Source organism: Syngnathoides biaculeatus, chromosome 20 (genome assembly GCF_019802595.1).
Source record: "Syngnathoides biaculeatus isolate LvHL_M chromosome 20, ASM1980259v1, whole genome shotgun sequence".
In the NCBI taxonomy this organism is placed as follows: Eukaryota; Metazoa; Chordata; class Actinopteri; order Syngnathiformes; family Syngnathidae; genus Syngnathoides; species Syngnathoides biaculeatus.
Genome location: NC_084659.1, coordinates 14,042,903 through 14,067,387, shown reverse-complemented (window position 1 = coordinate 14,067,387; position 24,485 = coordinate 14,042,903). Strand labels below are relative to the sequence as shown.

At 45.9% G+C, this 24,485-nt stretch overlaps 2 protein-coding genes across 4 annotated transcripts in view; one reads left to right on the top strand and one right to left on the bottom strand.

Moving 5' to 3' along the window:
• Positions 1 to 10,235, bottom strand: part of LOC133494001 (proton myo-inositol cotransporter-like) — a 30,972-nt gene extending 20,737 nt beyond the window's left edge. The window contains exons 1-4 of one of the 3 annotated variants that reach the window (XM_061808021.1): positions 7,032 to 10,235; positions 5,984 to 6,834; positions 1,092 to 1,251; positions 181 to 389 (exon numbers count right to left, since the gene is read on the bottom strand). In XM_061808021.1, coding sequence (XP_061664005.1) covers positions 181 to 389; positions 1,092 to 1,251; positions 5,984 to 6,554 — 940 coding nt within the window. In that variant the 5' untranslated portion in view covers positions 6,555 to 6,834; positions 7,032 to 10,235. Of the gene's footprint in view, positions 1 to 180; positions 390 to 1,091; positions 1,252 to 5,983 lie in introns of all 3 variants that reach the window. The other 2 variants (XM_061808023.1, XM_061808022.1) reach the window with 2 other exon arrangements.
• Positions 8,665 to 24,235, top strand: LOC133493980 (mucin-19-like). The gene is given in 41 exon segments (XM_061807995.1): positions 8,665 to 8,668; positions 10,142 to 10,388; positions 10,465 to 10,594; positions 11,846 to 11,906; positions 11,993 to 12,075; positions 12,162 to 12,357; positions 12,433 to 12,552; positions 12,667 to 12,787; positions 12,852 to 12,987; positions 13,627 to 13,764; positions 13,897 to 14,047; positions 14,597 to 14,743; positions 14,818 to 14,912; positions 15,051 to 15,192; positions 15,299 to 15,542; positions 15,672 to 15,727; positions 15,806 to 15,894; positions 15,986 to 16,055; positions 16,058 to 16,139; positions 16,217 to 16,355; positions 16,473 to 16,577; positions 16,653 to 16,847; positions 17,011 to 17,241; positions 17,323 to 17,479; positions 19,099 to 19,203; positions 19,309 to 19,450; positions 19,524 to 19,552; positions 19,727 to 19,933; positions 20,010 to 20,509; positions 20,574 to 20,760; positions 20,849 to 21,065; positions 21,207 to 21,379; positions 21,525 to 21,594; positions 21,750 to 21,859; positions 22,084 to 22,115; positions 22,203 to 22,350; positions 22,432 to 22,469; positions 22,816 to 22,923; positions 23,208 to 23,247; positions 23,860 to 23,968; positions 24,082 to 24,235. Coding segments are annotated over 41 exon segments (5,508 nt in total).
• The last annotated feature ends 250 nt before the right edge of the window (positions 24,236 to 24,485 follow it).

Here is a 24,485-nt window from a genome sequence, read left to right as displayed (position 1 = left end):
TTTGCCTTGAGGATGCTTGTGGAAAAGTACAGAGAAGGTCAGAAGGAGCTACATTGTGTCTTTGTGGATCTAGAGAAAGCTGACTTAGAGGGAGCCCACGTGGAGCACACTTCGAGAATCACAGAACGGAAGCCGACGCGACGCGACACGCGACTTGCGTCCCCGCGGCGCTCGTCTCACCTCCTCCGCCGTCCTTCTCCTCCTCCTCGATGCTGTTCTTGATGCCGTCGTACTCCTCGTCGATATTCTGGTTGCCTCGGATCTGGCTGAGGACGCGCCGGGCCTTCTGGGTCAGCCCGCGCTGGATCAGCCAGCGAGGGCTCTCGGGCAGGAAGAGGAAGCCCACAAACTGGAGCACAGCGGGGACAACCGACAGGCCCAGCATATACCTGGAGAGGCCGAAACACGCCGTTTGTACTGTCGCTCGTCCCAAAAACCCGTCAAATCCAAATGACAAAGCAACAATTTGCAGTCTAGACAAGACAGACCCACACCCAGCCCCAACACACACACAAAGCTGATCCGCTGCGTGATTATAGCGAGAGGAAAATTGCTCGATAAAGCTCTTTGTGGCCACTTAAGCCCACAATCAGAGTTCAACATGTTCCGACAAAAGAGCTCCTTGGAAATCCAAAATTAGCGGACGTGGAAGAAGAAGAGAAGGGACGGGGGACTAATTGGAAGGCGCGCTTCCATTTCGGTACAAAGGACTCAAGGAGAGCTTTGCTCGAATTCATAATTCTAGAATTCTATCACCTGAAGAACAAACGGTCTTTATCTGCTTTGACATTTCACAACTCCGCGCGGAAACACTCGAGATGGGATTTTATTGCGACGCGAGGAAAGAGGCGGGGAGGGGAGGGGGATAAAACATCAGATACGAGAGCGTGGACCGTACGGTCCAAATGTGCCGACGCAGCGATCTCATAGATCTGCTCGCGGATATTTTGACATTTGAGTTTGAGCCTGAGTGAGATCGTCTGGCATTTGATATCATGGGATGATAATATCATGTATCATATATGCTCCACGACTATCTGGGATTCAGAGGGGGGACTCCAAGCGTCATTTGTCACCAGAGCAGTTCTGACCTCCATCCGTCGCGCTGCAGGTAGCTGAAGGCGCCGTCCACGAGGCTGGCGGTGAACTGCCCGCCGGTAATGAAGAGGGTGTTGACTGTCACCAGCTGACCCCGCAGGTGAGGCGGCGAGGCCTCGGCGATGTACACGGGCACTGTCATCGAGGCGATGCCTGACGGAGACGGAGAGGTCAAAGGTGAGATCGACAAGCCGACACTCGCGCATGCCGAAACCGATGCCAATACCGCCATCAACTCACAAGGCCAAAGTTCGCTTTGCGTCTGGTGCGAAAGGCCAGCGTCGGGAAATCATAACTCGAAATGTAGTGCCTGCAATCGTGCAAACTGTATTTTGCAGATATAAAAATTCCTCGGTAAATGAGCTGCGAACGAACAATATTCAGTCTAAAGAAATACTCAAACACGAGTCTGGACGCACGACCGCCGTGTTCTGCACCTGGTTCCTGATCGGCACTATTAATAGCCTGCTTGCTATGCCCCCCCCAAATCACCACCATCATCATTTTCCTCATCCCTTTTTCACATCCCGTCCCTCCCCCTTCTTCCTCTTGGCACCGCGCTGCCCCGAACGGCCTGCGCGGCGACCTGTTGCCATGGAAACCACGTCTCAGGAAACGAGCCAGGCCGTCTCCAGTCGGGCACCGCGTGGCGGCGGCGTTCGGGAAGACAAATCCAATAAACGAGCCAGAGCGAAAGAGCGATAGATTGAGGGAGAAGGGGAGGGACGAGGATTTCATACTCCTCTTGTTGTGTTTTCTTTCGCTCCGAAGGGGGCTTCCAGAAAAGATTTGTCATCCTAGCATTGTCGAAAAATACATAATCACCTATTTCCCATCGACTATGATGAATATAGAGCATTAATAGACTACGACATTAATCACACATTCAATAAGTTACGATGCTAACTTCCCACAACATGACATTCTTCGTTCACGTAGGCAAATTCACTATGTTTATCGATAAAACCACTCATGGCTATGCTCACCATGCATACCACCACCTGCACACTATCCGTTCGCAACGTCCACACTCATTTTCATCATTCATCTTTTCAATTTTCTGCCCCCAACGAGTGGAATAAAATGTCCCCTCACTTACTTGTGAGGGGCAAAATATTACAAATTATTTTTTTTCCAGGGGTAGCTAACGGGGTGGCACGGTGGATCAGCTGGTAAAGCGTTGGCCTCACAGTTCTGAGGACCCGGGTTCGACCCCGGCCCTGCCTGTGTGGAGTTTGCATGTTCTCCCCGTGCCTGCGTGGATTTCCCCCGGGCACTCCGGTTTCCTCCCACGTCCAGAAAACGTACAACATTAGGGACACTTTAAATTGCCCCAAGGTTTGATTGTGAGTGCGGCTGTTTGTCTCAATGTGCCCTGCGATTGGCTGGCGACTAGTTCAGGATGTACCCTGCCTCCTGCCCGTTGACAGCTGGGATAGGCTCCAGCACTAACCGTGACCCTTGTGAGGATAAGTGGCAAAGAAAATGGATGGATGGATGGATGGATCTTTTCAATTTTCTGCCCCAAACGAGTGGAACAAAAGTCCCCTCACTTAGTTGAGAGGCAAATTATTACAAATTAATTTATTTCCAGGGGTACCTAATGCTCTGTCTGGTGCTTTTGCGGAGCAAAAACGTCGTTTCCAGTCCAATGTTTGTATGCACAAGACATTACACAGCGCCGCCGCCATCTGTATTCCGCTCGTTAAAGCAATTTCCCATCTTCCCTGCCTCTTCCACCTCCCAGTTCGCCCTCGTTTCATCCGACCAAGGCGCGAGGCTCTCACCAGGGCGACGGACCGCCCATGCAAGCGAGGCGCTCCGGCGCGGATGTGACTAATGATCGCGTCCGTTTCGCTCCTTTTCCCAGAGACGGTATGTCCCAGCCGACACCGCTCCAGGCTGCAAAAAAGGTCAAAAGTCACTTGACATTTTCGTCCGTGGTAAACAAGAGAGCGTAAGCCCGTCTCTTGATGCCGCAACACTATTTAACCATATTTTTTTGGGAAACTTTGATCGGATCAATCGGCTTGTGAAAGGACGTCCTATTCAGCTTTCTTTGGGAAAAACACCACCAAAGCATTTGTCACCAGGGACAGTCGCGTACGCAAAAGTCATTGTCTCCTGAAACTGGTCTGCCGAGCCTCCAGGCACACACACACACACACCACACACACACACACGAGATCAGAGTCAGATACTTCGCTCGACCCGCTGGCGAGGACGGAGGAAGCTAATTAGGGTTCCGAGATGGATGGCGCGAGGAGAGTGAAAACTCTTCTGGATAAAGGAGTCGTTAAATCAACAATGAAAGAATAAGTAGCACCCCCCACCCCCATATCCTCCCTCCCCCCAGAATGGTGATTTAATCCGGCGGAGAGAAATAGAACATTATGTCCAGTCGTAATCAAATTCGGGAAGATCTGTTTAGTCTCAAACGGAGTTTAAATGAAAGCCTAGGAGATGGAACAGCATGTAGCGGTGAGGAGACATCGATAATCTTTAATATCTTCATAAAATGTATGAAAGAAACCTTAACGGAGGTATTCATGTGGGAAGAAAGTTCCAGCGCATTGAAAGAGGACATATTACGGATGGATTTTCATGTTCATTTGAAAATGCAAATTTGGACCTGAACGAGTCTCATCCGCGCCGCTTTTTGTTCGTGATGTGCAAATCTCCTCTCAGGGAAATTGACTCCTTTCAAGGCTGCTACATCATTCAAAGGATGCAATTTTTCCTTGTCAATGCGATCGCAACAACAACAATGCACCCCCTGAGCCCCCCCCCATGCTCGTGTAAAAGGTCATCTGAACAATAACCGGCCAGGAGACGGCCTGACGTGAAGATGCAATCGAGACGACCGTGGTCTTGCGGTCCGACTGTTCTGGGGCCAGTTCAGTTCTGTCAGGCTAAACTGTTGCTGTTTTGTAACGCGAGAAAGCAATTGACAGTTCGGGGGCCAGAATAACGGCGCAGGGTGAAAAAATGTTTCCTTAATAGCGTCTCCGGGCGGCTAATTGCGGCAGCAGAACGTATTTCCTGTTCCGTCGAGTCCCGGTCGACGCGCGCTTGTGTAATGAACGCATCTGCGTGGGGAAAAGACGTCGTTGGAGTGGAGGAGCAGAAAAAAGGAAATTAACGACCAAAATGACCGAATGAAGGACCTGGTGATGAGTTCACCTCCCGTGTTGTCCCCAGACCATCTGCAAACAAACAGCTAGATTGTGTAAACATGGATATTCATCTACATTTCAAAACAGTTCGTTTTGCAAGAGGCAAGAAAGAGTCATCTTTGCCAATTCATCCTGGGAAATGACCTAAAGAGAACAAAACCAAGCCAAGTGCTCCGCACGGGAAGTCGGTTCCTAACTTTTCCCTCCTTTCATTCCGCATTGGTACGCGAGCAAATCGAATCAAGACCCCGTTGATGAAAATGGCAGAGACAGCGAGTTGTCTAACGGCCTGAGGCATGCGACTTGGCGGGCATGAGGACCAAGCTGCGTAATTAGCAGCCTCCCTAATTGCAAATAGAAGGGGCTGGAGGAGGAGAAGCAAACAAACAAGTTCCGCTCAATGTGTGTGGGGGGAGGGAGGGAGTGGCTTAAAGGGAGAGAAAATCAGAATCAGAATCTCTCCGGCAATGTCACGAGCCATCGCGGGGGGGAGAGAAGGACCCAAATGCAGAACTCCGAGGCAAAGGCATAATGTTCAGTGGTTTTTTTTTCCGGAAGCAGTGTCCGCACACGGTAACACAGCTCAAACTCACTAACGCAAGGCAACGAACTGGCAAATGCCAGTGACAAAAACAAAACAGCTGTGACCGGTGACAGGTGTCACCGCCCAGAGCAGTGGCCTGACCACGCCCCTCTTGGCAGGCAAGGAGAGATTCTGATTGAACGAGTGAATTTGCTCTGTAACTGCTCAGTGAGACGTCATGAAAGAGGGAGTGGGCGGTATGTGACCCGCAGGCCATACTTTTCCCACCCATGGTTGTACTTCTTGTACCAAGATGACACATAGTAGCGGTTTTATGGTATGCGCTATATGTGCGGCGACCCGAAATTGCTGAAAACCTCTAGTGTAACATTTTTAGCATAGTACTAGCACTTGCTCACGTGAACTGACATTAAATGGAAAAGTTGTGGTGTGAAAGCTTTTAAGGGAAAAAAAATTATATTAGTGGTGGAAGTGGTTTGTGATTGTTGATAGATAACTTTTCATGCCTTAATTACCCTCCCACTCAAGCACTCACTCACAAAAATAATGGAAGGAAAATGCTTATAATATTTGCTTCTCCTTAATTGCGAGGGTTCGGTTGCAGAGCACCCCCGCAATAGGCAAAATCTGGGAAATAGTGACCACACAAGGGTGTTTTTTTTAAGTCATTTTTAACATCCATCCATTTTCTTTGCCGCTTATTCTCACAAGGGTCGTGGAGAGTGCTGGAGCCTATCCCAGAGCTGTCAACGGGCACGAAGCGGGGTACACCCTGAACTGGTCACCGGCCAATCGCAGGGCACATCGAGACAAACAGCCGCGCTCACAATCACACTTAGAGGCAATTTAGAGTGTCCAATCAATGTTGCATGTTTTTGGGATGTGGGAGGAAACCGGAGTGCCCGGAGGAAACCCACGCAAGCACGGGGAGAACATGCAAACTCCAAACAGGTGGGGCCGGGATCGAACCCGAACGCTTTACCAGCTGAGCCACCGTGCCGCCCATTTTTAACATTAGATTCTTAAAAAAATTTCAAGGGATTTTTTTTTTTATTGCATACGCGACATGATGTCTTGACTTTGAATCTATTTGGAAAACTTTTTGTCACTTAAGGACACTTCAGTCGTGAAGATAAACAGAGATAAGGCGCAAAGAGCTTCTCACCCAGCCCCACTCCGACGACGAGCCGCCCCGACAGGAGCACCTCTTTGCCGGGCGCGGCGCTCAGCACGATGCCGCCGACGGTGAAAAAGAAGCTGGCCAGCAGGATGCACACCCGGCGCCCGAAGAGCCCGTTGAGGAAGGCGCCGAGGAGGGCGGCGACGGCGGCCGCCGCCACAGTACTGGAGATGAGCACTTCCTGCCACAGGGCGCTCAGCTCCATCTGCCTCTTGAGCAGCAGCATGGCCCCGGAGATCACCCCGGTGTCGTAGCCGAACAAGAACCCCCCCAAGGCGGAGAAGGCGGACAGGACGTAGACAAAGCCCGGCGTGACGTCCTGCATGAACTGCTTGCGCGCAGCCCTCTCCAGGTCGCCGGTCGAGGCGGACGAGGTTCCTGGGGCGTCCGCGGGGGAGGCGGACGGCGGGGCCACCTGCAGGCTGCTGACGCTGGCGTCGGACGGAGCCTTGATGAGACTCCGCTCCCCTCCGTCGCTCGCTTTCCTCCAGCGCTCCCCCATCAGGTTGCTCATACTCCGGAGGTTGTAATCATGGTCCGCCTGCTTTCGCGACATCGGGGACGCGCAACTCCGGGCGCTTCAGGGACCGACGCGTGTCTCGGCTTTCGTGCCAACTGAGCGGTCTGTGCGACAGCGCTGCAAAGTTGCGTGCATCTCCTCCCTGCGGTCCCGGTGAGACGGTCGGAGGAGATAAGAGGAGTGGAGTGGATCCCTTCGTCATCGGGAGCGTCGGCGTGACGCAAAGATGTCTTATTTTCAATGTGTGATGCAAGATTCGGATGGAACGGGGAGGGGTTGGGGGGGGCGTCACTGGTCCCTCTGTGGCTGTGCATGGCTACCAAAATAGAAACAGCACGTGAGGCAAAACTCCATTAATAGTCTCAAATCTGACTCATCGATTTATAATTTGAACATTTTACAAGTTCTGAATGCAGATGAAACAGTTATCATGTAATATTTTAAATAAATGTATATTGTCATTGTTTATCAAATTGTGGCGTTATCTGTAACACAATGTGGGAATGCTGTCACCTGCAGGACGTACACTGTAAAACGAGAACAGCACTGAATCCACCCATCCATTTTCTTCACTGCTTATCCTCACAAGGGTCGCGGGGAGTGCTGGAGCCTATCCCAGCTGTCAACGGCCAGGAGGCGGGGTACACCCTGAAACGGTCGCCGGCCAATCGCAGGGCACATGGACACCAACAGTCGCACCCACAATCACCTTGGGGCAATTTAGAGTGTCCAATAATGCAATTAATACAGTATTTTGCAATTTATGATAATTCATGAAAATAATGCATCGAGGTATCTTTTTACTTCCACAGTAAAACATTGCGTTCAATTTTGACGAAGAATGGTGGACCATTTTTCTGTAATAACAATAAATTACTCCAATATTGAAATGCTTTATCTATAGATAAGTCAGAAACATCCTGATAATATTTCTGATAAAAAAGTGTGCGGGATTCCAGGAAAAGCCTTTCTGCCGCTCATGCTCACAAACCCAGCCGACGTACTTAGCCGTCATTATCGCCTGCCCGCTCTCATATCGATCGGTCCCGACACGCGGTCCGGGTAATCTCTGCGGACGTGCGGCGTTGGCTACGCAACTGCAGGCGAACGACACAGATGGACTCTGGAGCCAAAACAATCAGCGTGCGGACAGCTGAGTGAGAAAACGGAGCCCGGTAATGGGCCGTGATTGGGCCCACGAAGGAGGGGGAAGGCTATAATGGGGGAGGGGAACTACAGTAACTTTCTGGAAGCCTCATGGTTGGGAGGACACAAAATTAAACATGGATCTGTCTTTAATGTTTCCAACATGTGGAGGAGGATGATACACACTAATACTCGGCAACTTTATTTTTTAAAAAGGAACCAAAATGCTGCACATAAATGGCGTTGAACATGAAAATCAAACAGGGCTTTATTTTGCTTCCCAGAGTCACTGGCCACTCAGCATTTTCACTCGCCACAATTTTCCACCTGTCCATCCATTCTCATAGCCGCTTATCCTCACAAGGGTTGCGGGGAATGCTGGAGGCTATCCCAGCTATCAATGGGGCAGGAGGCGAGGTACGCCCCAAACTGGTTGCCAGCCAATCGCAGGGCACATGGAGATAAACAGTCGCCCTCACAATCACACCTAGGGGCAATTTAGAGTGTCCTATTAATGTTGCATGTTTTTGAGATGTGGGAGGAAGCTGGAGTGCCTGGAGGAAACCCACACAGGCACGGGCAGAACATGCAAACTCCACACAGGCAGGGTCCGGGATCGAAGCCGGGACCTCAGAACTGTGAGGCCAACGCTTTCCCAACTGATCCCACCGTGCCGCCACACTTGTACTCGTCAACTTTATTTATAGAAAGGAACCACTACTGAAACCAAAATACTGCACATAAATGGCGTTGAATATGAAAATCCAACAGGGCTTTATTTTGCTTCCCAGAGTGACTGGCCACTCAGCATTTTCACTCACCACAATTTTGCATAATTGTCGCTTAATTATGTTCAATAATGTATTTGGCTCTGGCACACAAGCAAAACAAGACATAAATAAACTTTGGAGGTGTTTTTTCAAGAGGGATTTTCAATTTTAAATGGTACAAAAACTATAAGAAAAATACCTGACCTTTGAGTCTTAACTACCACACAAACATGGGTGAGTTGCTTTCAAAATATAAAATTAAATCCAATAGAAGTTCATGTCACCCACACACACACACACGCACACGAGTGTCCTGTCCCGATGATTAATAATAAAACAAAATAGAATGAAAACATCACTCATTAAAAGTTAATCTTAAACACGTGGAAATGTGATTTGATATTTTAATGAGTTACTAACCTCCTTCACGTTGGGCCGAGAATGCCCGCTGGACAATTAAAAATCCAGTTTTTGTTTAATGATTTCAAAACAAATATTGGCAAATCCCTACTGTAGTTCCCGGTTGTTAATTTTCAGATTCCTTCTGCCACCTTGTTGATAAAAAAAAAACCATCTCGTAGCTCTGTTTACTGAAGCATTAGCTGCACATTCCAAAATCATAACCTCGCAAATTAAGATGGTTTCAAACAACCACATTACAGGTTGCCATAGCAACAGCTTCAAGCGTCAGAGGGCTTCAGCATTAGAACATTGTTTTTTTTTTTCATCATTTTGATCTCATTTTATAAAGCAAAATTGGTCATTTGTTGGGATTATTGCACAAAACCTGTGGCATGAAAATCCTTGAGGATGATTTCACGCCCAAATAAAATAAGTAACTACTTCCTGGTTCACGTCAGCGTCCCATTAAACGGGCGACGATTTTAATTTCCCGAAGCTTTTTTTCTGGTGTCATGCGAGCTGGACTCTTCCGTGTTTGTCAAACATAAGCGTCCAGTTCCAAAATACAAGGATTAATATTCAACCCACGCCTGGTACGCTTTTGAAACTTTGAACTCATACGTCAATATATATACATAAATATACATCGATAAAGAAACCCAATCATGGTTTTAATTGTGTGTAAAAAAAAAAGTGATTCACTTTTTCTATCCGAACGTGTTCTATAGCAACAGAAAATTCAATAAAATTCAATTAAATGAGCTTCAAAGTAGAGGAATATGAAACTATGCATTTCCAAAACCTAATTTTTTGCCTGTAGTTTTTTGTGTGTACCTTTTTAAGAATAAATATTTAATCTGTCAAAATATTGAAATCTAATTCAGTGTTTAATCCGCGTGCTGCGCCGCTTCAAGTAACAGTTTCCTGATGTGTTGATTGACAGAAAGTGGGTGTATCTTTGAGTAACTACGCCCGATTATGCGGTATAAAAACATGGCGCCAGATGGTTCCGTAGTCATCGGTGTTGCCCGGAGCGGGGAATTCTCATGGAACATGAGCGCACAAAAATCCACACTCGCTGCGTGCCTATCAGTTCTCGCAGGTACTTTACATTTCTTTCACATGCAAATCCTCTTGACAGCCGCTTATTATTGAGTATCTTCAAATGATTTTGTTTTGTTTTTTCCCCTCTCTCTCGAAATCCGTTAAGTTCTAGGCACCAGTGAATTGATCCCGACAACAGAAACTCAAAAATGTAAGTACAATTGAACATAACTTACATATTGTACACATAGTGTTATAAAGTAATCAACTTGCCGCGACCAGTCGCTTGCAGGACCTTCGGCAGCGGAGTGGTCCGGCCCTTCGACGGCTCCACCTACTACCTGCGCTCCACCTGCCGGGTCACCCTCAGCCACTTCACCCACAACCGCGTGGAGTGCGACGTCAGCGCCTGGCGGGGACGCAGCGGGCTCCTGGCTCAAGTTGAGATCACCATCAATAAAATCCAGACCGTCTTGAAGGATGGAAGCGTCCTGGTGGAGTCCACAAAGTCTGAGCGATTAATTCCTTTGTTAATCCCAGTCCAGGTTTTATGTATTATTAGCATTGCGCGTTTCTGTTGGCAGTGTCTCGCTTCCGTATGACAACACCTACCAGCACATCTTCCAATACGGCATCTACACCAGGCTGAGGAGTACGTTGCTTCCGCTGACGGTCACCTGGCACAGCGCACCTGAAGGAATAGACGTGCTTTGGGTGAGCTGCGCCGCTAAAGCGTGTTCTTTCTAGATAAAGTGAAAAAAAACAAGTATTTGAACACCCTGCTATATTATTATTATTATATTATTATATTTATACATTATTATTTTTTATACATTATATTATATTATAATTATATATATTGCAAGTTCTCCCACTTTAAAAATCATGGCGGGGTCTGAAATTTTCATCATAGGTGCATGTCCACTGTGAGAGAGATAATCTAAAAAGAAAAATCCAGAAATCACAACGTATGATTTTTAACGATTTATTTGTGTGATACAGCAGCAAATAAGTATTTCAACACCTGTCTATCAACTAGAATTCTGACCCTCAAAGACCTGTTAGTCGTTGGTAATGCACGAAGAAATCATGGTTTGAAATCATGCATGGCACGGAACCAAGGCCCGTCTTAAATTTGCCATTGACCATTTGGATGATACAGAGGAGTCATGGGAGAAAGTTTTGTAGTCAGATGAGACCAAAATGGAACTTTTTGGTCAGAATTCCACTAACCGTGTTTGGAGGATGAACACCGTCCCTACTGTGAGGCATGGGGGTGGTAGCATCATGCTTTGGGGGTGCTTTTCTCCACATGGGACAGCACTGTATTCAGGAGAGGATGACCGACGCCATGTATTGTGAGATTTTGGGGAGCAACCTCTTTCCCTCAGTCAGAGCATTGAAGATAGGTCGTGGCTGGGTCTTTCAACATGACAATGAACTGAAGCACGCAGCCAGGAAAACCAAGGAGTGGCTCCTTAAGAAGCATATCAAGATTCTGGTGTGGCCTAACCAGTCTCTAGACCTAAACCCAATGGAAAATCTTTGGAGGGATCTAAAACTCTGTGTTTCTCAGCGACAGTCCAGAAACCTGTCTGATCTCGAGAAGATCTGTGTGGAGGAGTGGGCCAAAATCCCTCCTGCAGCGTGTGCAAACCTGGTGAACAACTACAGGAAACAATTGATCTCCGTAATTGCAAACACAGGCTACTGAACCAAATATTAACATTGATTTTCTCAGGTGTTCAAATACTTATTTGCAGCTATATCACATAAATAAATCATGCATAGTGATTTCTGGATTTTTCTTTCTATATGATCTCTCTCACAGTGGACATGCACCTACGATGAAAATTTCAGACCCCTTCATGATTTCTAAGTAGGAGAACTTGCAATATAGCAGGGTGTTCAAATACTTATTTTCTTCACCACACATCACGAAAACATTTTGGATTTCTCGTCTAGGTGGAGATGGAGGAATTACCCGCAGACATGATTGGACTATGCGGGAAACACAACAGCTCCAGTAAAAAGAATTTTCCTCGAGTAAGCCGGCGCTTTTGAAGTTAAAAACACATATTAATCTCTGTTTTTGTTTTGAAATTGTCTCAGGCGATACGCAGGAGCTGATTATTGACAACGTGCATCAAGACGATAAATGTCAAACCAGAGATTTAGTTCCGGTCGGGAATGCGGTAAGTCAAGTACGACGTGTACTGGCTGTGCACAAAATCCTACTCAACCTTTTTTTTTTTTTTTTTTATCCTGACTGCATTTGCAGATATGCAAAGATTTCATATCCTACCTGTTAGAATGCCTGAATATGGAGAGCCTTCATTACGTTCAACTGTGCGAGAAGAACGCTTATCTTTACGAGGAAAGCATGGAGGTCTTCTGCCCGTTCTTCAAAGAGCTCGCCAACCGGTGTGGAGAGCAGAGTCCGGTTTGGAGTACATGGCGAGAGCTCACCTCTTGCAGTAAGCTGACCAAAACCTTTTCTCCCTGCGCGATCCACTAAGTGTCACCCGATGTGACCGTCCACTGCTCGGCAGACAAACCGAGGTGCCCGGGAGACCTCGGATATGAAGAACACGGGCCTGCGTTTATCCCCAGCTGCTCAAACCCCAAATCCTCCAACCAGGACCTCACCGATTCTTGTGTCTGCGCAGACGGTAAGCAAACCATCGAAATTTAGCATTGATTGTTTGTGGATTCTTACCGTAATGGAAAAAAACAAGTGGAGTCACCAGTTCGCACCCCGTCCTCATACCTGAATTGTGTTTTAGGTCTGGTGTTAAATGACCATGCAGCCGGTTTCCAGTGCATTCCGCTGTCCGGGTGCCCTTGTGTCTTGGCTGGCGCGACCTACCCGGCTGGGGTCACACGCAGCACCAAGTGTCAGTCATGGTAAATCCAAATTGGCACGCTGGGCAAGTACGCCGCACATGTTGACTTTATCCTTCCCGGACAGTGTTTGCAACGATGGGAAGTGGTACTGTGGCGAAAACCACTGCCCGGCCAGATGTGTTATCGAAGGGCCATACGTGACAACGTATGATGGGAAGGAATACATCGTCCCTGGCAGATGCACATACGTCGCCTCACAGGCATGTTGTTTTGATTCTTAAAGGTCAAGTGTCATCCCTCTAAACATTCTAAAATAGATATTGTAATGAAAAATGCATATAACATGATTCACTTCAAATATGAGCGGAGAGCACGTCATCCACGCGCAAAGTTGCGGAAGTGTCATTCGACATCCAAGTGGTCGCCATATTGGCTGCATCTTCTGTCCGTGACGTCACACTGGGACATTCGCCATTGAAAACACGCTGTGCCACCGACTATGGGACACGCCCCTTCAGACACGGAAGCTCTTCTCGAAGAAGAGAACATCTCACAACCGAGTGAAGTGACTGAAGCAATATTAGCCTATCGTTTCGAGCCATAATTAGATGATATGCGGATCACGGCCCAACCGAATGCAGCCAAACCACCTCCACGCCCGATCCACCGCCGTGCGGCGGTAGAAAAACAACCCAACCAGGGAGCGACGACGACGCCGTCGCGGCCCGGCATCGCGACGAGCCACGATGGGTCCATACCGGCTTCTGTTTTTTCACGAATAACATACTAAAAATCATCCATTTCATGACAGTGGCACTTTAAAACAGCTTTAAATTCACATTTTAATCAATTTCTCCAGGCCACAATTTGACTTATCATTTTCTTCGGATGACACACAGGGTGAAAACTGGTCGCTGCTGATTGAGTACTCGGAAAAGGGAGCCTTTTTGAAAGCCGTCGTTCTCAAGCTTTTCCAGGTAAAAGCCGCTAAAATCCAACATTTGGTGACTGAAATTCTAAAGCCGACAAGAGTGCTGTAAATTGCAGGACGCGTACACTTTTGCGCACAACGCGGTGTATTTCGGAACGGACGAGGTTACCGAGCTCCATCAGTCTGGTAAATAAAAATGTCACCGCCGGTTCTTCATTAAAAATATGACTCAACAATCGCTCACCGCTCAGCTCACGCCACCGTTTTCTGGCAATCGTCCGCATACGTGCACGTGAGCACATCCTTCGGTGTGGCGGTCCAACTGCAGATGTCCCCCGAGATGCAGCTCTACATCACGCCGCCTGCCAACAACAGGGAGAAAATATCAGGTGAGGACACACATAGTACTTAGTCTTAGTAAAATCTTCTATATTTCTTTTAGCTATCTAATATGTGGAGGCGGATGATACACACTAGTACTTGTCAACTTTATTTATAGAAAGGAACCACTGCTGAAACCAAAATGCTGCACTTAAATGTCATTCAATATGAAAATCAAACAGGGCTTTATTTTGCTTCCCAGAATGCCTGGCCACTCAGCATTTTCACTCGCCACAATTTTCTAGCCATCTTCCTTTTTCATAGCCGCTTATCCTCACCAGGGTTGCGGGGAGAGCTGAAGCCTATCCCAGCTATCAACAGGCAGGAGGCGGGCTACACCCTGAACTGGTTGCCAGCCAATCACAGGGCACATAGAGACAAACAGCTGCACTCACAATCACACCTAGGGGCAATTTAGAGCGTCCAATTTATGTTGCATGTTTTTATTATGTGGGAGAAAACCCACGTAGGCATGGGGAGAACATGCAAACTCCACACAGGCGGGGCTGGGATTGAACCCGGGTCCTCAGAACTGTGCCGCCATTTTTTTTAATTAGGTCTTTGTGGAAACGCCAACAAGGACACCACAGACGACTTCACAGCCAGCAGCGGGATCGTTGAGAACTCGGCACAGATGCTCGCAAAGTCATGGAGCGTCGGTCCCTGCGAGCACATCATCGATCAGTGCGTCAACATAAACTACGGTGTGTATGCAAAAAACAAGTAAATATGTTTTCGGGATGTTTTTAATTTTAACGTTATTTTTCGCCCGTTTAAGAAAAATTTGCCGATGAGCATTGCGCCGTGTTGACGGAGCCGAGTGGCATATTTGGAACGTGCCATCCTTACGTAGCAGTTGCCAAGTACCACAAGGTATCGTATACTCACGAGAAAATTCACGACATGATTTCCGAGAGTCATACTCAAATATTTTCGCCACATGTAGGGGGCAAAAAAAAAAAATGGTAGCTTTATGCTATTGCTTGTATAATAACTAAGTATTCTTCTCAGGCTTGCATCAGAAGAACGTGCACCTGTGTAACCACGGCGGTGAGTTTACAAGAGTGTTTGTGCGTCGCTTTGGGGAGTTACGCGAAGGCCTGTGCAGATATGGGCGTGCCAGTAGGTGACTGGAGGGCGACGACTAACTGCAGTGAGTTCACCTTTCCAAAAAAAAAAAAAAACAACCCACCCATTTCATTATGTTGCCAGCTGGAGGTGGGGGTTAAACACAATAAAAATGGTCTGAATTTTCCCAGTCGTGACCTGCGAAAAGAACCAAGAATTCTCCTATGACACGCACGCTTGCAATCGCACGTGCCGCCCCCCGGCGGGGCCCGACCCCCGCTGTCAGCCGAGCGGCGGCCCAGTGGACGGCTGCGGCTGTCCCGAAGGCACCTACCTCGACGGCGACCGCGGCTGCGTATCCGAGGCCGAGTGCCCGTGTCACTACCGAGGCGTCCCGCTGCCACCTGGACCCGTTCTAATTGACGGGAGACGATGGTGAGCTGAAATTATTATTATTATCGTCTGAAGGGGTGTCACACTGATTTAATTAGAACTCTGCACGATTACACTGTTAATAAAGTGAGATCCAATACATAACTCCAAGCAATGTTTTTCCTTTCAAAGCATATGTGAGGATGGAGCGTTAGCATGTCCTCCGGTCTGCAGTCAGGATTTTCAGGGTACCTTGTCCAAGTTCCCCCCCCCCAGATCAAATTTGCATTATTCTTGACAAAATGACCACATGACTATTTATTTAGGTTGCGCCGATGGGAAAATATGTATTCACTGCTCGGAGCACGAAGTTAAAATGGTGCAAAAAACGTGTGACAGCCTCAGTAAACCAAAGGTGGGTCAAAACAAAAACGTGTTCATTCGTTCGTGATATAATTTTTTCCCTTCCATTATATATTTCTTTGAATTTTTGTTCATATCTCCAGCCTGCCAACACATCCTGCGAAAGTGGCTGCTACTGCCCGCGTGACCAGTATGAAGATCACACCGGAAACTGCGTTCCCTCGACCACTGCACCTGCGTGTACAGCGGCAGAGTGTACAGCGCCGGTCAGACAGTCAAGACCAACTGCAAAACATGGCAAGTGCGGCGTTCGTGCAATGCAGTGTTCGTGAAAAAAAAAAAAACGATCGTCTGACTTTTGAAATGCTTCGCAGCACTTGCAGCCGGGGCCAGTGGCAGTGCAAAGACCGGCCCTGTTCTGAGAAGTGTCAAATATTTGGGAATGGACACATTCAGACATTTGACTCCAAATGGTACCGCTTTGACGGACACTGTCAATACACCCTTGTTGAGGTAATGCGGGAATTATGTTATACACCACAGTATAATTACTCCATCATCCCCCATCTCAAGCAAGTCCTCTCCAGATTAGTCCATTTTTCATCACATCTCCCAATATTTTCCCTTCAGGATGACTGTGGAACTGAAAACGGCACCTTTTCTGTCCGAGTGGAGCGTGTCCCGTGCTGCGACGAGGCGCTCACCTGCTCCCGCACCGTCACGGTGGAGCTAAAGGTGCACAAAACTCCCCCCCTCACGACATTCTCCTCTCTGAAATCCCAAACCACTAACAAGGTTAACCCATTGAAGGGCTACGGCACGCTGACGCTGAGCGACACGGCGGGTCCCCGGTATCTTCACCGGGCCTCGCCCCTGCCGCAGAGTCCGCTTTACACCGTGCGCACCGTAGGGCTCTACATCGTGGTCTCGGTGCCCAGCAGAGAGTTGACTCTCATCTGGGACAAACACACTCGGATCACCGTGGAGCTGACGTCCACCTGGAGAGTGAGTGAGGAGGAAATAGTATAGATGGCGAAAGATGACGACAAAGCGCTAGTTTTGTTTGAAAAGCCTGACGAAATGAAACTCCCCCGCTCACTTCAACTTAGCTCTTTGTCCACAAGTTCCCACAAGATGGCAATCTTCCTTTCAACCATTTTCTCCTCAGAACCGAGTATGCGGCCTCTGTGGAAACTTCGACTCCAGCGAGATGAATGACCCTCAAATGATTGGCTCCGAACTTACGGAAAGCCCCCAGTTATGGAAAACAGCCGAGCCTCCGTGTTCCGAAGCGAGCGCTGACATGTTCCCGTGTGAACGCAACTCCTACTGCTTTGCCTGGGCCCAGCGGCGCTGCATGATCTTGACCGGCGAGACCTTCAGTGACTGCCACCTCAACGTAAGACAAAACGTGGCATTCTCACATCGTCTCATACATTCCGTAAAATCCCTCTCCGGTGGCTGCTCATCCACACTTCAGGTGGACCCAGAGCCGTACTACCAGAGTTGTGTAGAAGAATCGTGCTCCTGTGAGTTTGAAGGAAAGTTCCTGGGCTTCTGCACGGCTGTGGCGGCCTACGCCGAGGCCTGCAGTGACAGCGGCGTCTGCGTGAAATGGAGAACGCCGGACTTGTGTCGTAAGTCATGATTTGTCATCGCTAAACTTCACATTTTGCGACACTGCACATAATTTATCTTCAAACAAAAAACTAAATCCATCACGATGGTACTGCGAACGCCCACAGTCTTGATTTGGGATTCCTGAATTTGTTGAAAATCTCATCATTGTGCTCTTTTTGTACACAGGCCAAAGCAATGTCTAATAGCTATTTATATCCAAAACATTCATTTAAACAACTTTGCAAAGATGTAGCATTTTTAATTTCACTTGAGTTACGCATCAATAATAAACAACAATTGTCCATATAGAAACACTTTTTAATGACATATTTATTGCAAAAAAAACTTCCAATATTCATGTTGGATAATTTTCTGTATTTAATGTAAGTCATATTACCAAAAATAGTAAAACAAAATCACATATTTAACATTTGTCTTCATTTGATCAAATATTTGGTCAATTTATTTGTTGTAATTAGGAGAATATTGCAACAAATAATTGTACATAAATTACATTTGCAATTTTTAATTGTTATTAATTGGTTATTATTAGATCCCCCCCCCGAAATTGGTGAAGTAAAACTACTATTATATCATTGCTCAATGTAATGCAAAAAGTTCAAATAAAAAAAAAAAAAGTTACCATCTACAGCTAAGAGTTTATATTTCATCAAATATTTACATCATAAGAACATTCATTAAAACAACTTTACATACATGCAGCATTTTTAATTTCGCTTGAGTTACACATCAATAATAAACAATAACTGTCCATATAGAGAAACTTTTTTATTAAATATTTATTGCAAAGAAAACTTCCAATATTCATATGTTTGATAATTTTCTGTATTTATTGTAAGTCATATTACCAAAAATAGTCAAATAAAAAAAAAAATCACATATTTAACATTTGTCTTCATTTTATCAAATATTTGGTCAATTTATTTGTTGTAATTAGGAGAATATTGCAACAAATAATTGTACATAAATTAAATTTCATATTTTTAATTGTTATTAATTGGACATAGCAATAATAAACAATAACTAACTGTCCATATAGAGACACTTTTTATTAAATATTTATTGCAAAGAAAACTTAATATATTCATACATTTAATAACCTCCTGTATTTATAGTAAGTCATATTACCAAAAATAGTCCAATAAAAAAATTCACATATTTAACATTTGTCTTCATTTTAGTAAATATTTGGTCAATTTATTTGTTGTAATTAAAAGAATATTACAACAAATAATTGTACATAAATTACATTTAAAATTTATAATTGGTTATTAATTGGTTATTATTAGCTCCCCCCCTGAAATTGCTTAGGTAAAAATACTATCATATCCTTCCTCAATGAAATGCAAAAAGTTAAAATAAAAAAAAAAAAAATTACCATCAACAGTTAAGATTTTTTTGGGGTCAAATATCTATTGATATCATAAAAACATTCATTAAAACAACTTTGCATGCATGTAGCATTTTTAATTTCATTAGAGTTACGTATCAATTTTACAATTATCTTTATTTTGGTGTATTTTTGTCAATTTCCTCCCTGAATGTCGATGCCATATCATACTTCAACATCGTGCCAGAAACTGACGCTTAGTATGTGTTCACTGAAAAATCTTAGCGGTCTACTGCGATTACTACAACAAGGAGGACGAGTGCACCTGGCACTACGAAACCTGCGGCCACGAAAGAACCTGCGGCAGCCACTCTTCCCTAAAACTGGAAGGTATCATTTCATCTGCAGCCTGGAACTTTCCCACAGTTTTAAATGTTCCATCGGCACATCCCAAAATTCATTAATTAAACAAATAGTATTGCGTATTTGTGCTAGGTTGCTATCCCAGGTGTCCTGAAGAAGTGCCGTACTACGATGAAAATATCGGCGAATGTACTAAATTGATGAACTGCACCTGCTATTTCAATCACACCATCATCCAGCCGAGGGCTGCCGTAACAATACAAAGAACCGAATGGTGAGTTCCGGTCTATCGCATTTGCCGTGTACATAATCACAACCTGCTTTACTTTTCTGTCGCTCCCTTTCAGCTTTTGCATCAATGGGGAAATCGTTTGTCGTAAGTACTTATTATCCATATTACCCAACTTGTGTGCCACGGTACATGTATGTACTGCATATGTGGATGTACAAATTTGTCTTGGCCCACTCAAGATTGGGAGACACTGATCGAAGGTTTACAAGGTTTTGTGTTCTGATTGTCATACATGTTTTTATTTTTTGCGACCCACAGCGCCACCGCCCTCCACCACCACAGAAGCGACACCCACTGCGAGTACGCCAGCGTCCACCGGGTTGCCCACCACTTTGGCCACAAATGGGACTACTTGGCCTACGACGACAAGTGAATCTCCTGAACCAACAAAAACAACCAGAATGGAAACCACTACCGTGTCTACAACCAATAATCCACCAACGACGACATTCCCAACAACCCCCGGTTGCACATCATTTATTCCACATAATAGATTTGAGACTTTTCCCAATTTTGATAACCCCTGTCTGCCTTTGACCAGATTGTGAGTGCCTCGACCCGATGCAGAAGAAGCGCTGGCTGTGCGGCCAGACGTGGACTGAAAACTGCATCCAGAGGAAGTGCACCGCGGACAGGATCGAGTTGACCCCAGTGGTTTGTCCAGAAACTAAAATTCCCAACTGTCCCAGAGGACGAGCTGTAAAGATCTCGGACGGATGCTGTGAAATGTGGACGTGTGACTGTAAGTACCTTTTATTATTTCTAGTGACCGTGCATTTTAACGATGTGTTCCTCTCCCTTGTAGGCGTCTGCCACATATACGGCGACCCGCACTACGTCTCTTTTGGAGGTGTGCCTTTTAACTTCCTGGAAGAATGCACCTATATCCTAATGCAGGAGAGATCACCGCAGCATCACCTGACCATCGCCGTGGACAATTTTGACTGCAACCTCGCCGGTTCGTGCATCAAAGGCATCATCCTGAACTATCGCAACAACACGGCTCGGCTCACCGTCAACCAGGACTCGTCGGTGGTTCAGGTAGGACGTGAAAACACATTCATTGTTTTGACAGACTATCCGAATCTGGGTTTCCGTGTCGTAGGCCTTGTTGAATAATGTGACCGTAAAGCCGCCGTATGAAGAACTCGGGTTCAGGTTTGAGACCACAGAGTACGCAGTGTCAGTACACCTGCCACTCGTACGCTCTTACGTCTCCCTCACGCCGTTCCACACCCTGGTGATCAGTTTGGCCATGGAGCATTTCTTCATGAACACTGCGGGCCAATGTGGTAGGTCGCAACGGAACGTGACGCTTAATCGTCTGAGAAGAAGTCACTCAATCGTCAGATCGGGTCTCACGATCCCGTCCTACACCAGGTGTGTGTGGTGGGGATTCCTGCATCCGAAGAGGCGGCCGGATCGAGAGAGACGACTGCTGTGATCAGACCGCCTATGACTGGTTGTACCCTGACCCAACGAAGCCGTCTTGTATTTCTGGACAGGATGTCCCATGTCCCCCGCCGTGGCCGACTATCTTACCCACTCCCCCAACGCCCTGTCCTGAAAGTTGGCTCTGCCAGCTTTTCGATCACCAGTAAGTTCCATATAAGGTGGACTTCTGTTTTTTCTGAAAAAATTTCACACTCATAATCCTGACGACAGATTACATAAAGGGCTTTGTGGTCATCACCATCTTCTGTGGTATATTTTTACATAATCTCACCGGTTTATTTAGAATGTTTGACAGCTGCAAAGAGCTAGTGAATTTGGAGCTTCTGAAGAAAAACTGCGAGATCGACTCCTGCGGGACTCCGGACTTTGCGTGTTCCTCCCTCGAGCATGCTGCCAGCCAGTGCCAGCATTTTGGCATCTGTATTGACTGGCGAATCCTCACAAATGGATCGTGTGGTATGTTGAACAAAAATGCTGCTTCTATAAAGGTACAAGTGATTAATTTGTACACAGAGGGAACAAAGGAATGTACTGCATGCAAAATGTGAATTAGATGACTTCTATTGTACTATGTATTTTTATCTATTCAATTTTTTAACAGATGTGAAATGTCCAAAAGACTTGATCCACATGGAATGCCAAAATAAGATGGATGACTTCTGTTTTGGAGGGTTTGTAGAGCATATATGCAAACTATATCTGGAAACATACTTGTAGTTACAGTTGTACAATTTCAAGAGGAAGAGTGATGATATTTAGTGGGGATGCAAAAATGAATCCTGATTGTAAATTACACGCAGTACCCTTCTGTTTTTTGTCAACGCAGAGCACGTAATCCAGGAGCCCCTCTCGAGGTCAACAGCGCTGGGTGCTTCTGTCCGAAGGGTCAGCTCAGGGCTGGAAAACACTCAGACAACTGCGTGCCTGATTGTTTATGTAAGTAAACAAACTGTAGTCAGGAAAACGTAGCTGCGGAATTTCTTTTGGCTTGTCCCATTAGGGGTCGCCACAGCGTGACATCTCAGATGAACGCTCATATTTGTTTGGCACAGTTTTTACGCCGGATGCCCTTCCTGACGATATCCCTCTTGGAGGGTAAAGTCAGAAAAATATAGATGTAATAGTCATTAAATAACGTCATAATTCCCTTTTTTTGACAGTCTGCCAAGGACCCCTGGGTGAGCCCAGATGGGTAAGGTTCACCCCGGTGATATAATGTACATAGAATCAGGTATTGGATCGGGTTTTAAACGGGATTTAAAATGACCATGTTTTCAAGCCCGGTGAAGTGTGGCAGGTCAACTGCTACTTGTGCAAGTGTAACAATCAAACACGGACAGTGGAGTGTACCCCCAAACAGCGGCAGACAGCCAAATGCGGCCCCGACGAGGTCCCGGAGACCAAATGCTGCGGTGATCAGATTTGCAGTAAGAATAATTTCAGTGACCTCCATCAGCGAATGTTCTACTGGATTCATCACTCAGATTAAAATATATATATTTTTTCAGTTGAGAAGACGTGCAGTTACAATGGCACAACATACAAGGTATACAAATACCATAATTTCCTCACTATTAGGCGCACCGCATTATAAGGCGCCCCTTTAATGAATAGCCTATTTTAAAAAAAAAAATTTCACATATAAGGCGGACCGCATAATAAGGCGCATAGAATAGACTCTACAGTAGAGGTTGGGGTTACGTTAGGCATCCATTAAATGGAGCTGCACTAAAGGCTCAATATTGATCCATATATAAGGCGCACTGGATTATAAGGCGCACCGTCGGCTTTTGAGAAAATTAAAGGCTTTTAGGTGCGCCTTATAGTGCGGAAAATACGGTACATTTAACTATTTGGACAATCGCTAGATCATTCCGTGTTTGTTTTTTTAGGTGGGGGAGACGTGGAAAAACAGAACTGATCCGTGCGTGTCATTCCGTTGTACTCAAGACGCCATTCAAATGGAAACCCAACTCTGCCCCGTTGAAGCTTGTGTCGAGGTAACAATAATTAGAAGCACTCAGTTGTTGCCACTTTCGGCTCGGCCAATCAGGGTCCACCACGGACAGTCGCTCACGTGATTTGTTTGACACAGTTTTTACACATTTTGTTTTAACCGCTGACCCATGCCTGAGCAGGAACAGGAAGTCAGAAATGTTGGGTTGAAGAAGCCGTTTGGGGCGACCTCCTGGGCTTCTGACGACAATTTTGAATATTCTTTTGGAAATCAAAAACCATTTGCACGGGTAACTGTAAAATGTGTTTTTGTATGTTTGTTTTGCAGAAAGACAGAACATGGGATCAACAAGGCTGCTGTTTTACATGTACGTTCAAAGTATTAATAATGCACTTATACTTAAAGGAAGACACTCCCCAAAATTCATATGTACAATAAACCCTCCAATGTGGAGTAATATTATTGTTACATATGTTTTGGAGATTAATTGAAAAAAAATTGAAAATAAAGCACATTTTTTAAAAATCCAAGCAAAATCTGGATATGTGCCAGCTTTCACAGTCAGACCCAGAAGAAACATCCTTGACCATGCCCCTGACATCACTAGTGCTTACCATTACAGACCATTCATTCTAGCTAGATGCCGTCATGTTCTGCACCAAACTGCAACAAAACTGAGAAAACGCTCACAAGTTTGTCGTTCTTTAACCTGCCGTGGGGCCAACCTGAGAGGATAAAGCTGTGGCTGTCACAGATGAGGCTTCTTCATCAGTCGGGGAAATTTGCACGCATCTAATCATTACTGGTCATTAGCCGCTGAGTTACAGCCTCTTGTGCTGGTACTGTATAAACAACAACATACTTTATGAGGCCCTTGTTGTCATTTTCAAAATGATCTTTTCAGATGAGAAAATGAATCTATGGTGTCAAAGTCATCCTATTTTGCCACATTTATCTTATTGTATTTATTGTATTCCAGGTAACCAGGGATGCGCTCCAAAGGCGTCCAGTATAAACATCACCGTGGACAACTGCACCGCAACGATGGAGATCCCCGTGTGCCAGGGCCAGTGTGTTTCGGAATCAAGGCGAGAAGACCAATGGCCGCTGTTCATATCCAATGACTCTCAGAACACGTCATTATGAAGTATTCCATTGAAAGATGAGAATCTTGAGGTAATGATTACCTGTGTGACCACAGGGTGTTGCTCGCGGGGGACCTCCAGGTGGAGCCCAAGTGGCTGTACTGCAAGGAGCTGACCTCGGAGAGCAGGTCGATGACGCTGCAATGTTCGGACTTGACGAGCAGACATTTCACCTACAAGCACATCACCAGCTGTGGATGCCAAACCTAAAAAAAAAAAAAAAAAAAAATACATTTTCAGAGGATGATTTTGTCCATTTATCCAGTAACTCTCGTACTCATCGGCAAGTCCCTCAACAAGTTCTTGAGAACCACTCTGTGCTCATTTTCTTCATCTGACAAGTACTGTTATTGAATTGAATAAAGAGGTGTATTCATTCATTCCAAGGTCACAGACGTGGAATATCTTGCATCTCTCGTTAATGCTCCCTGGTTCACGTTTATCTATGTCGCTGCTATCC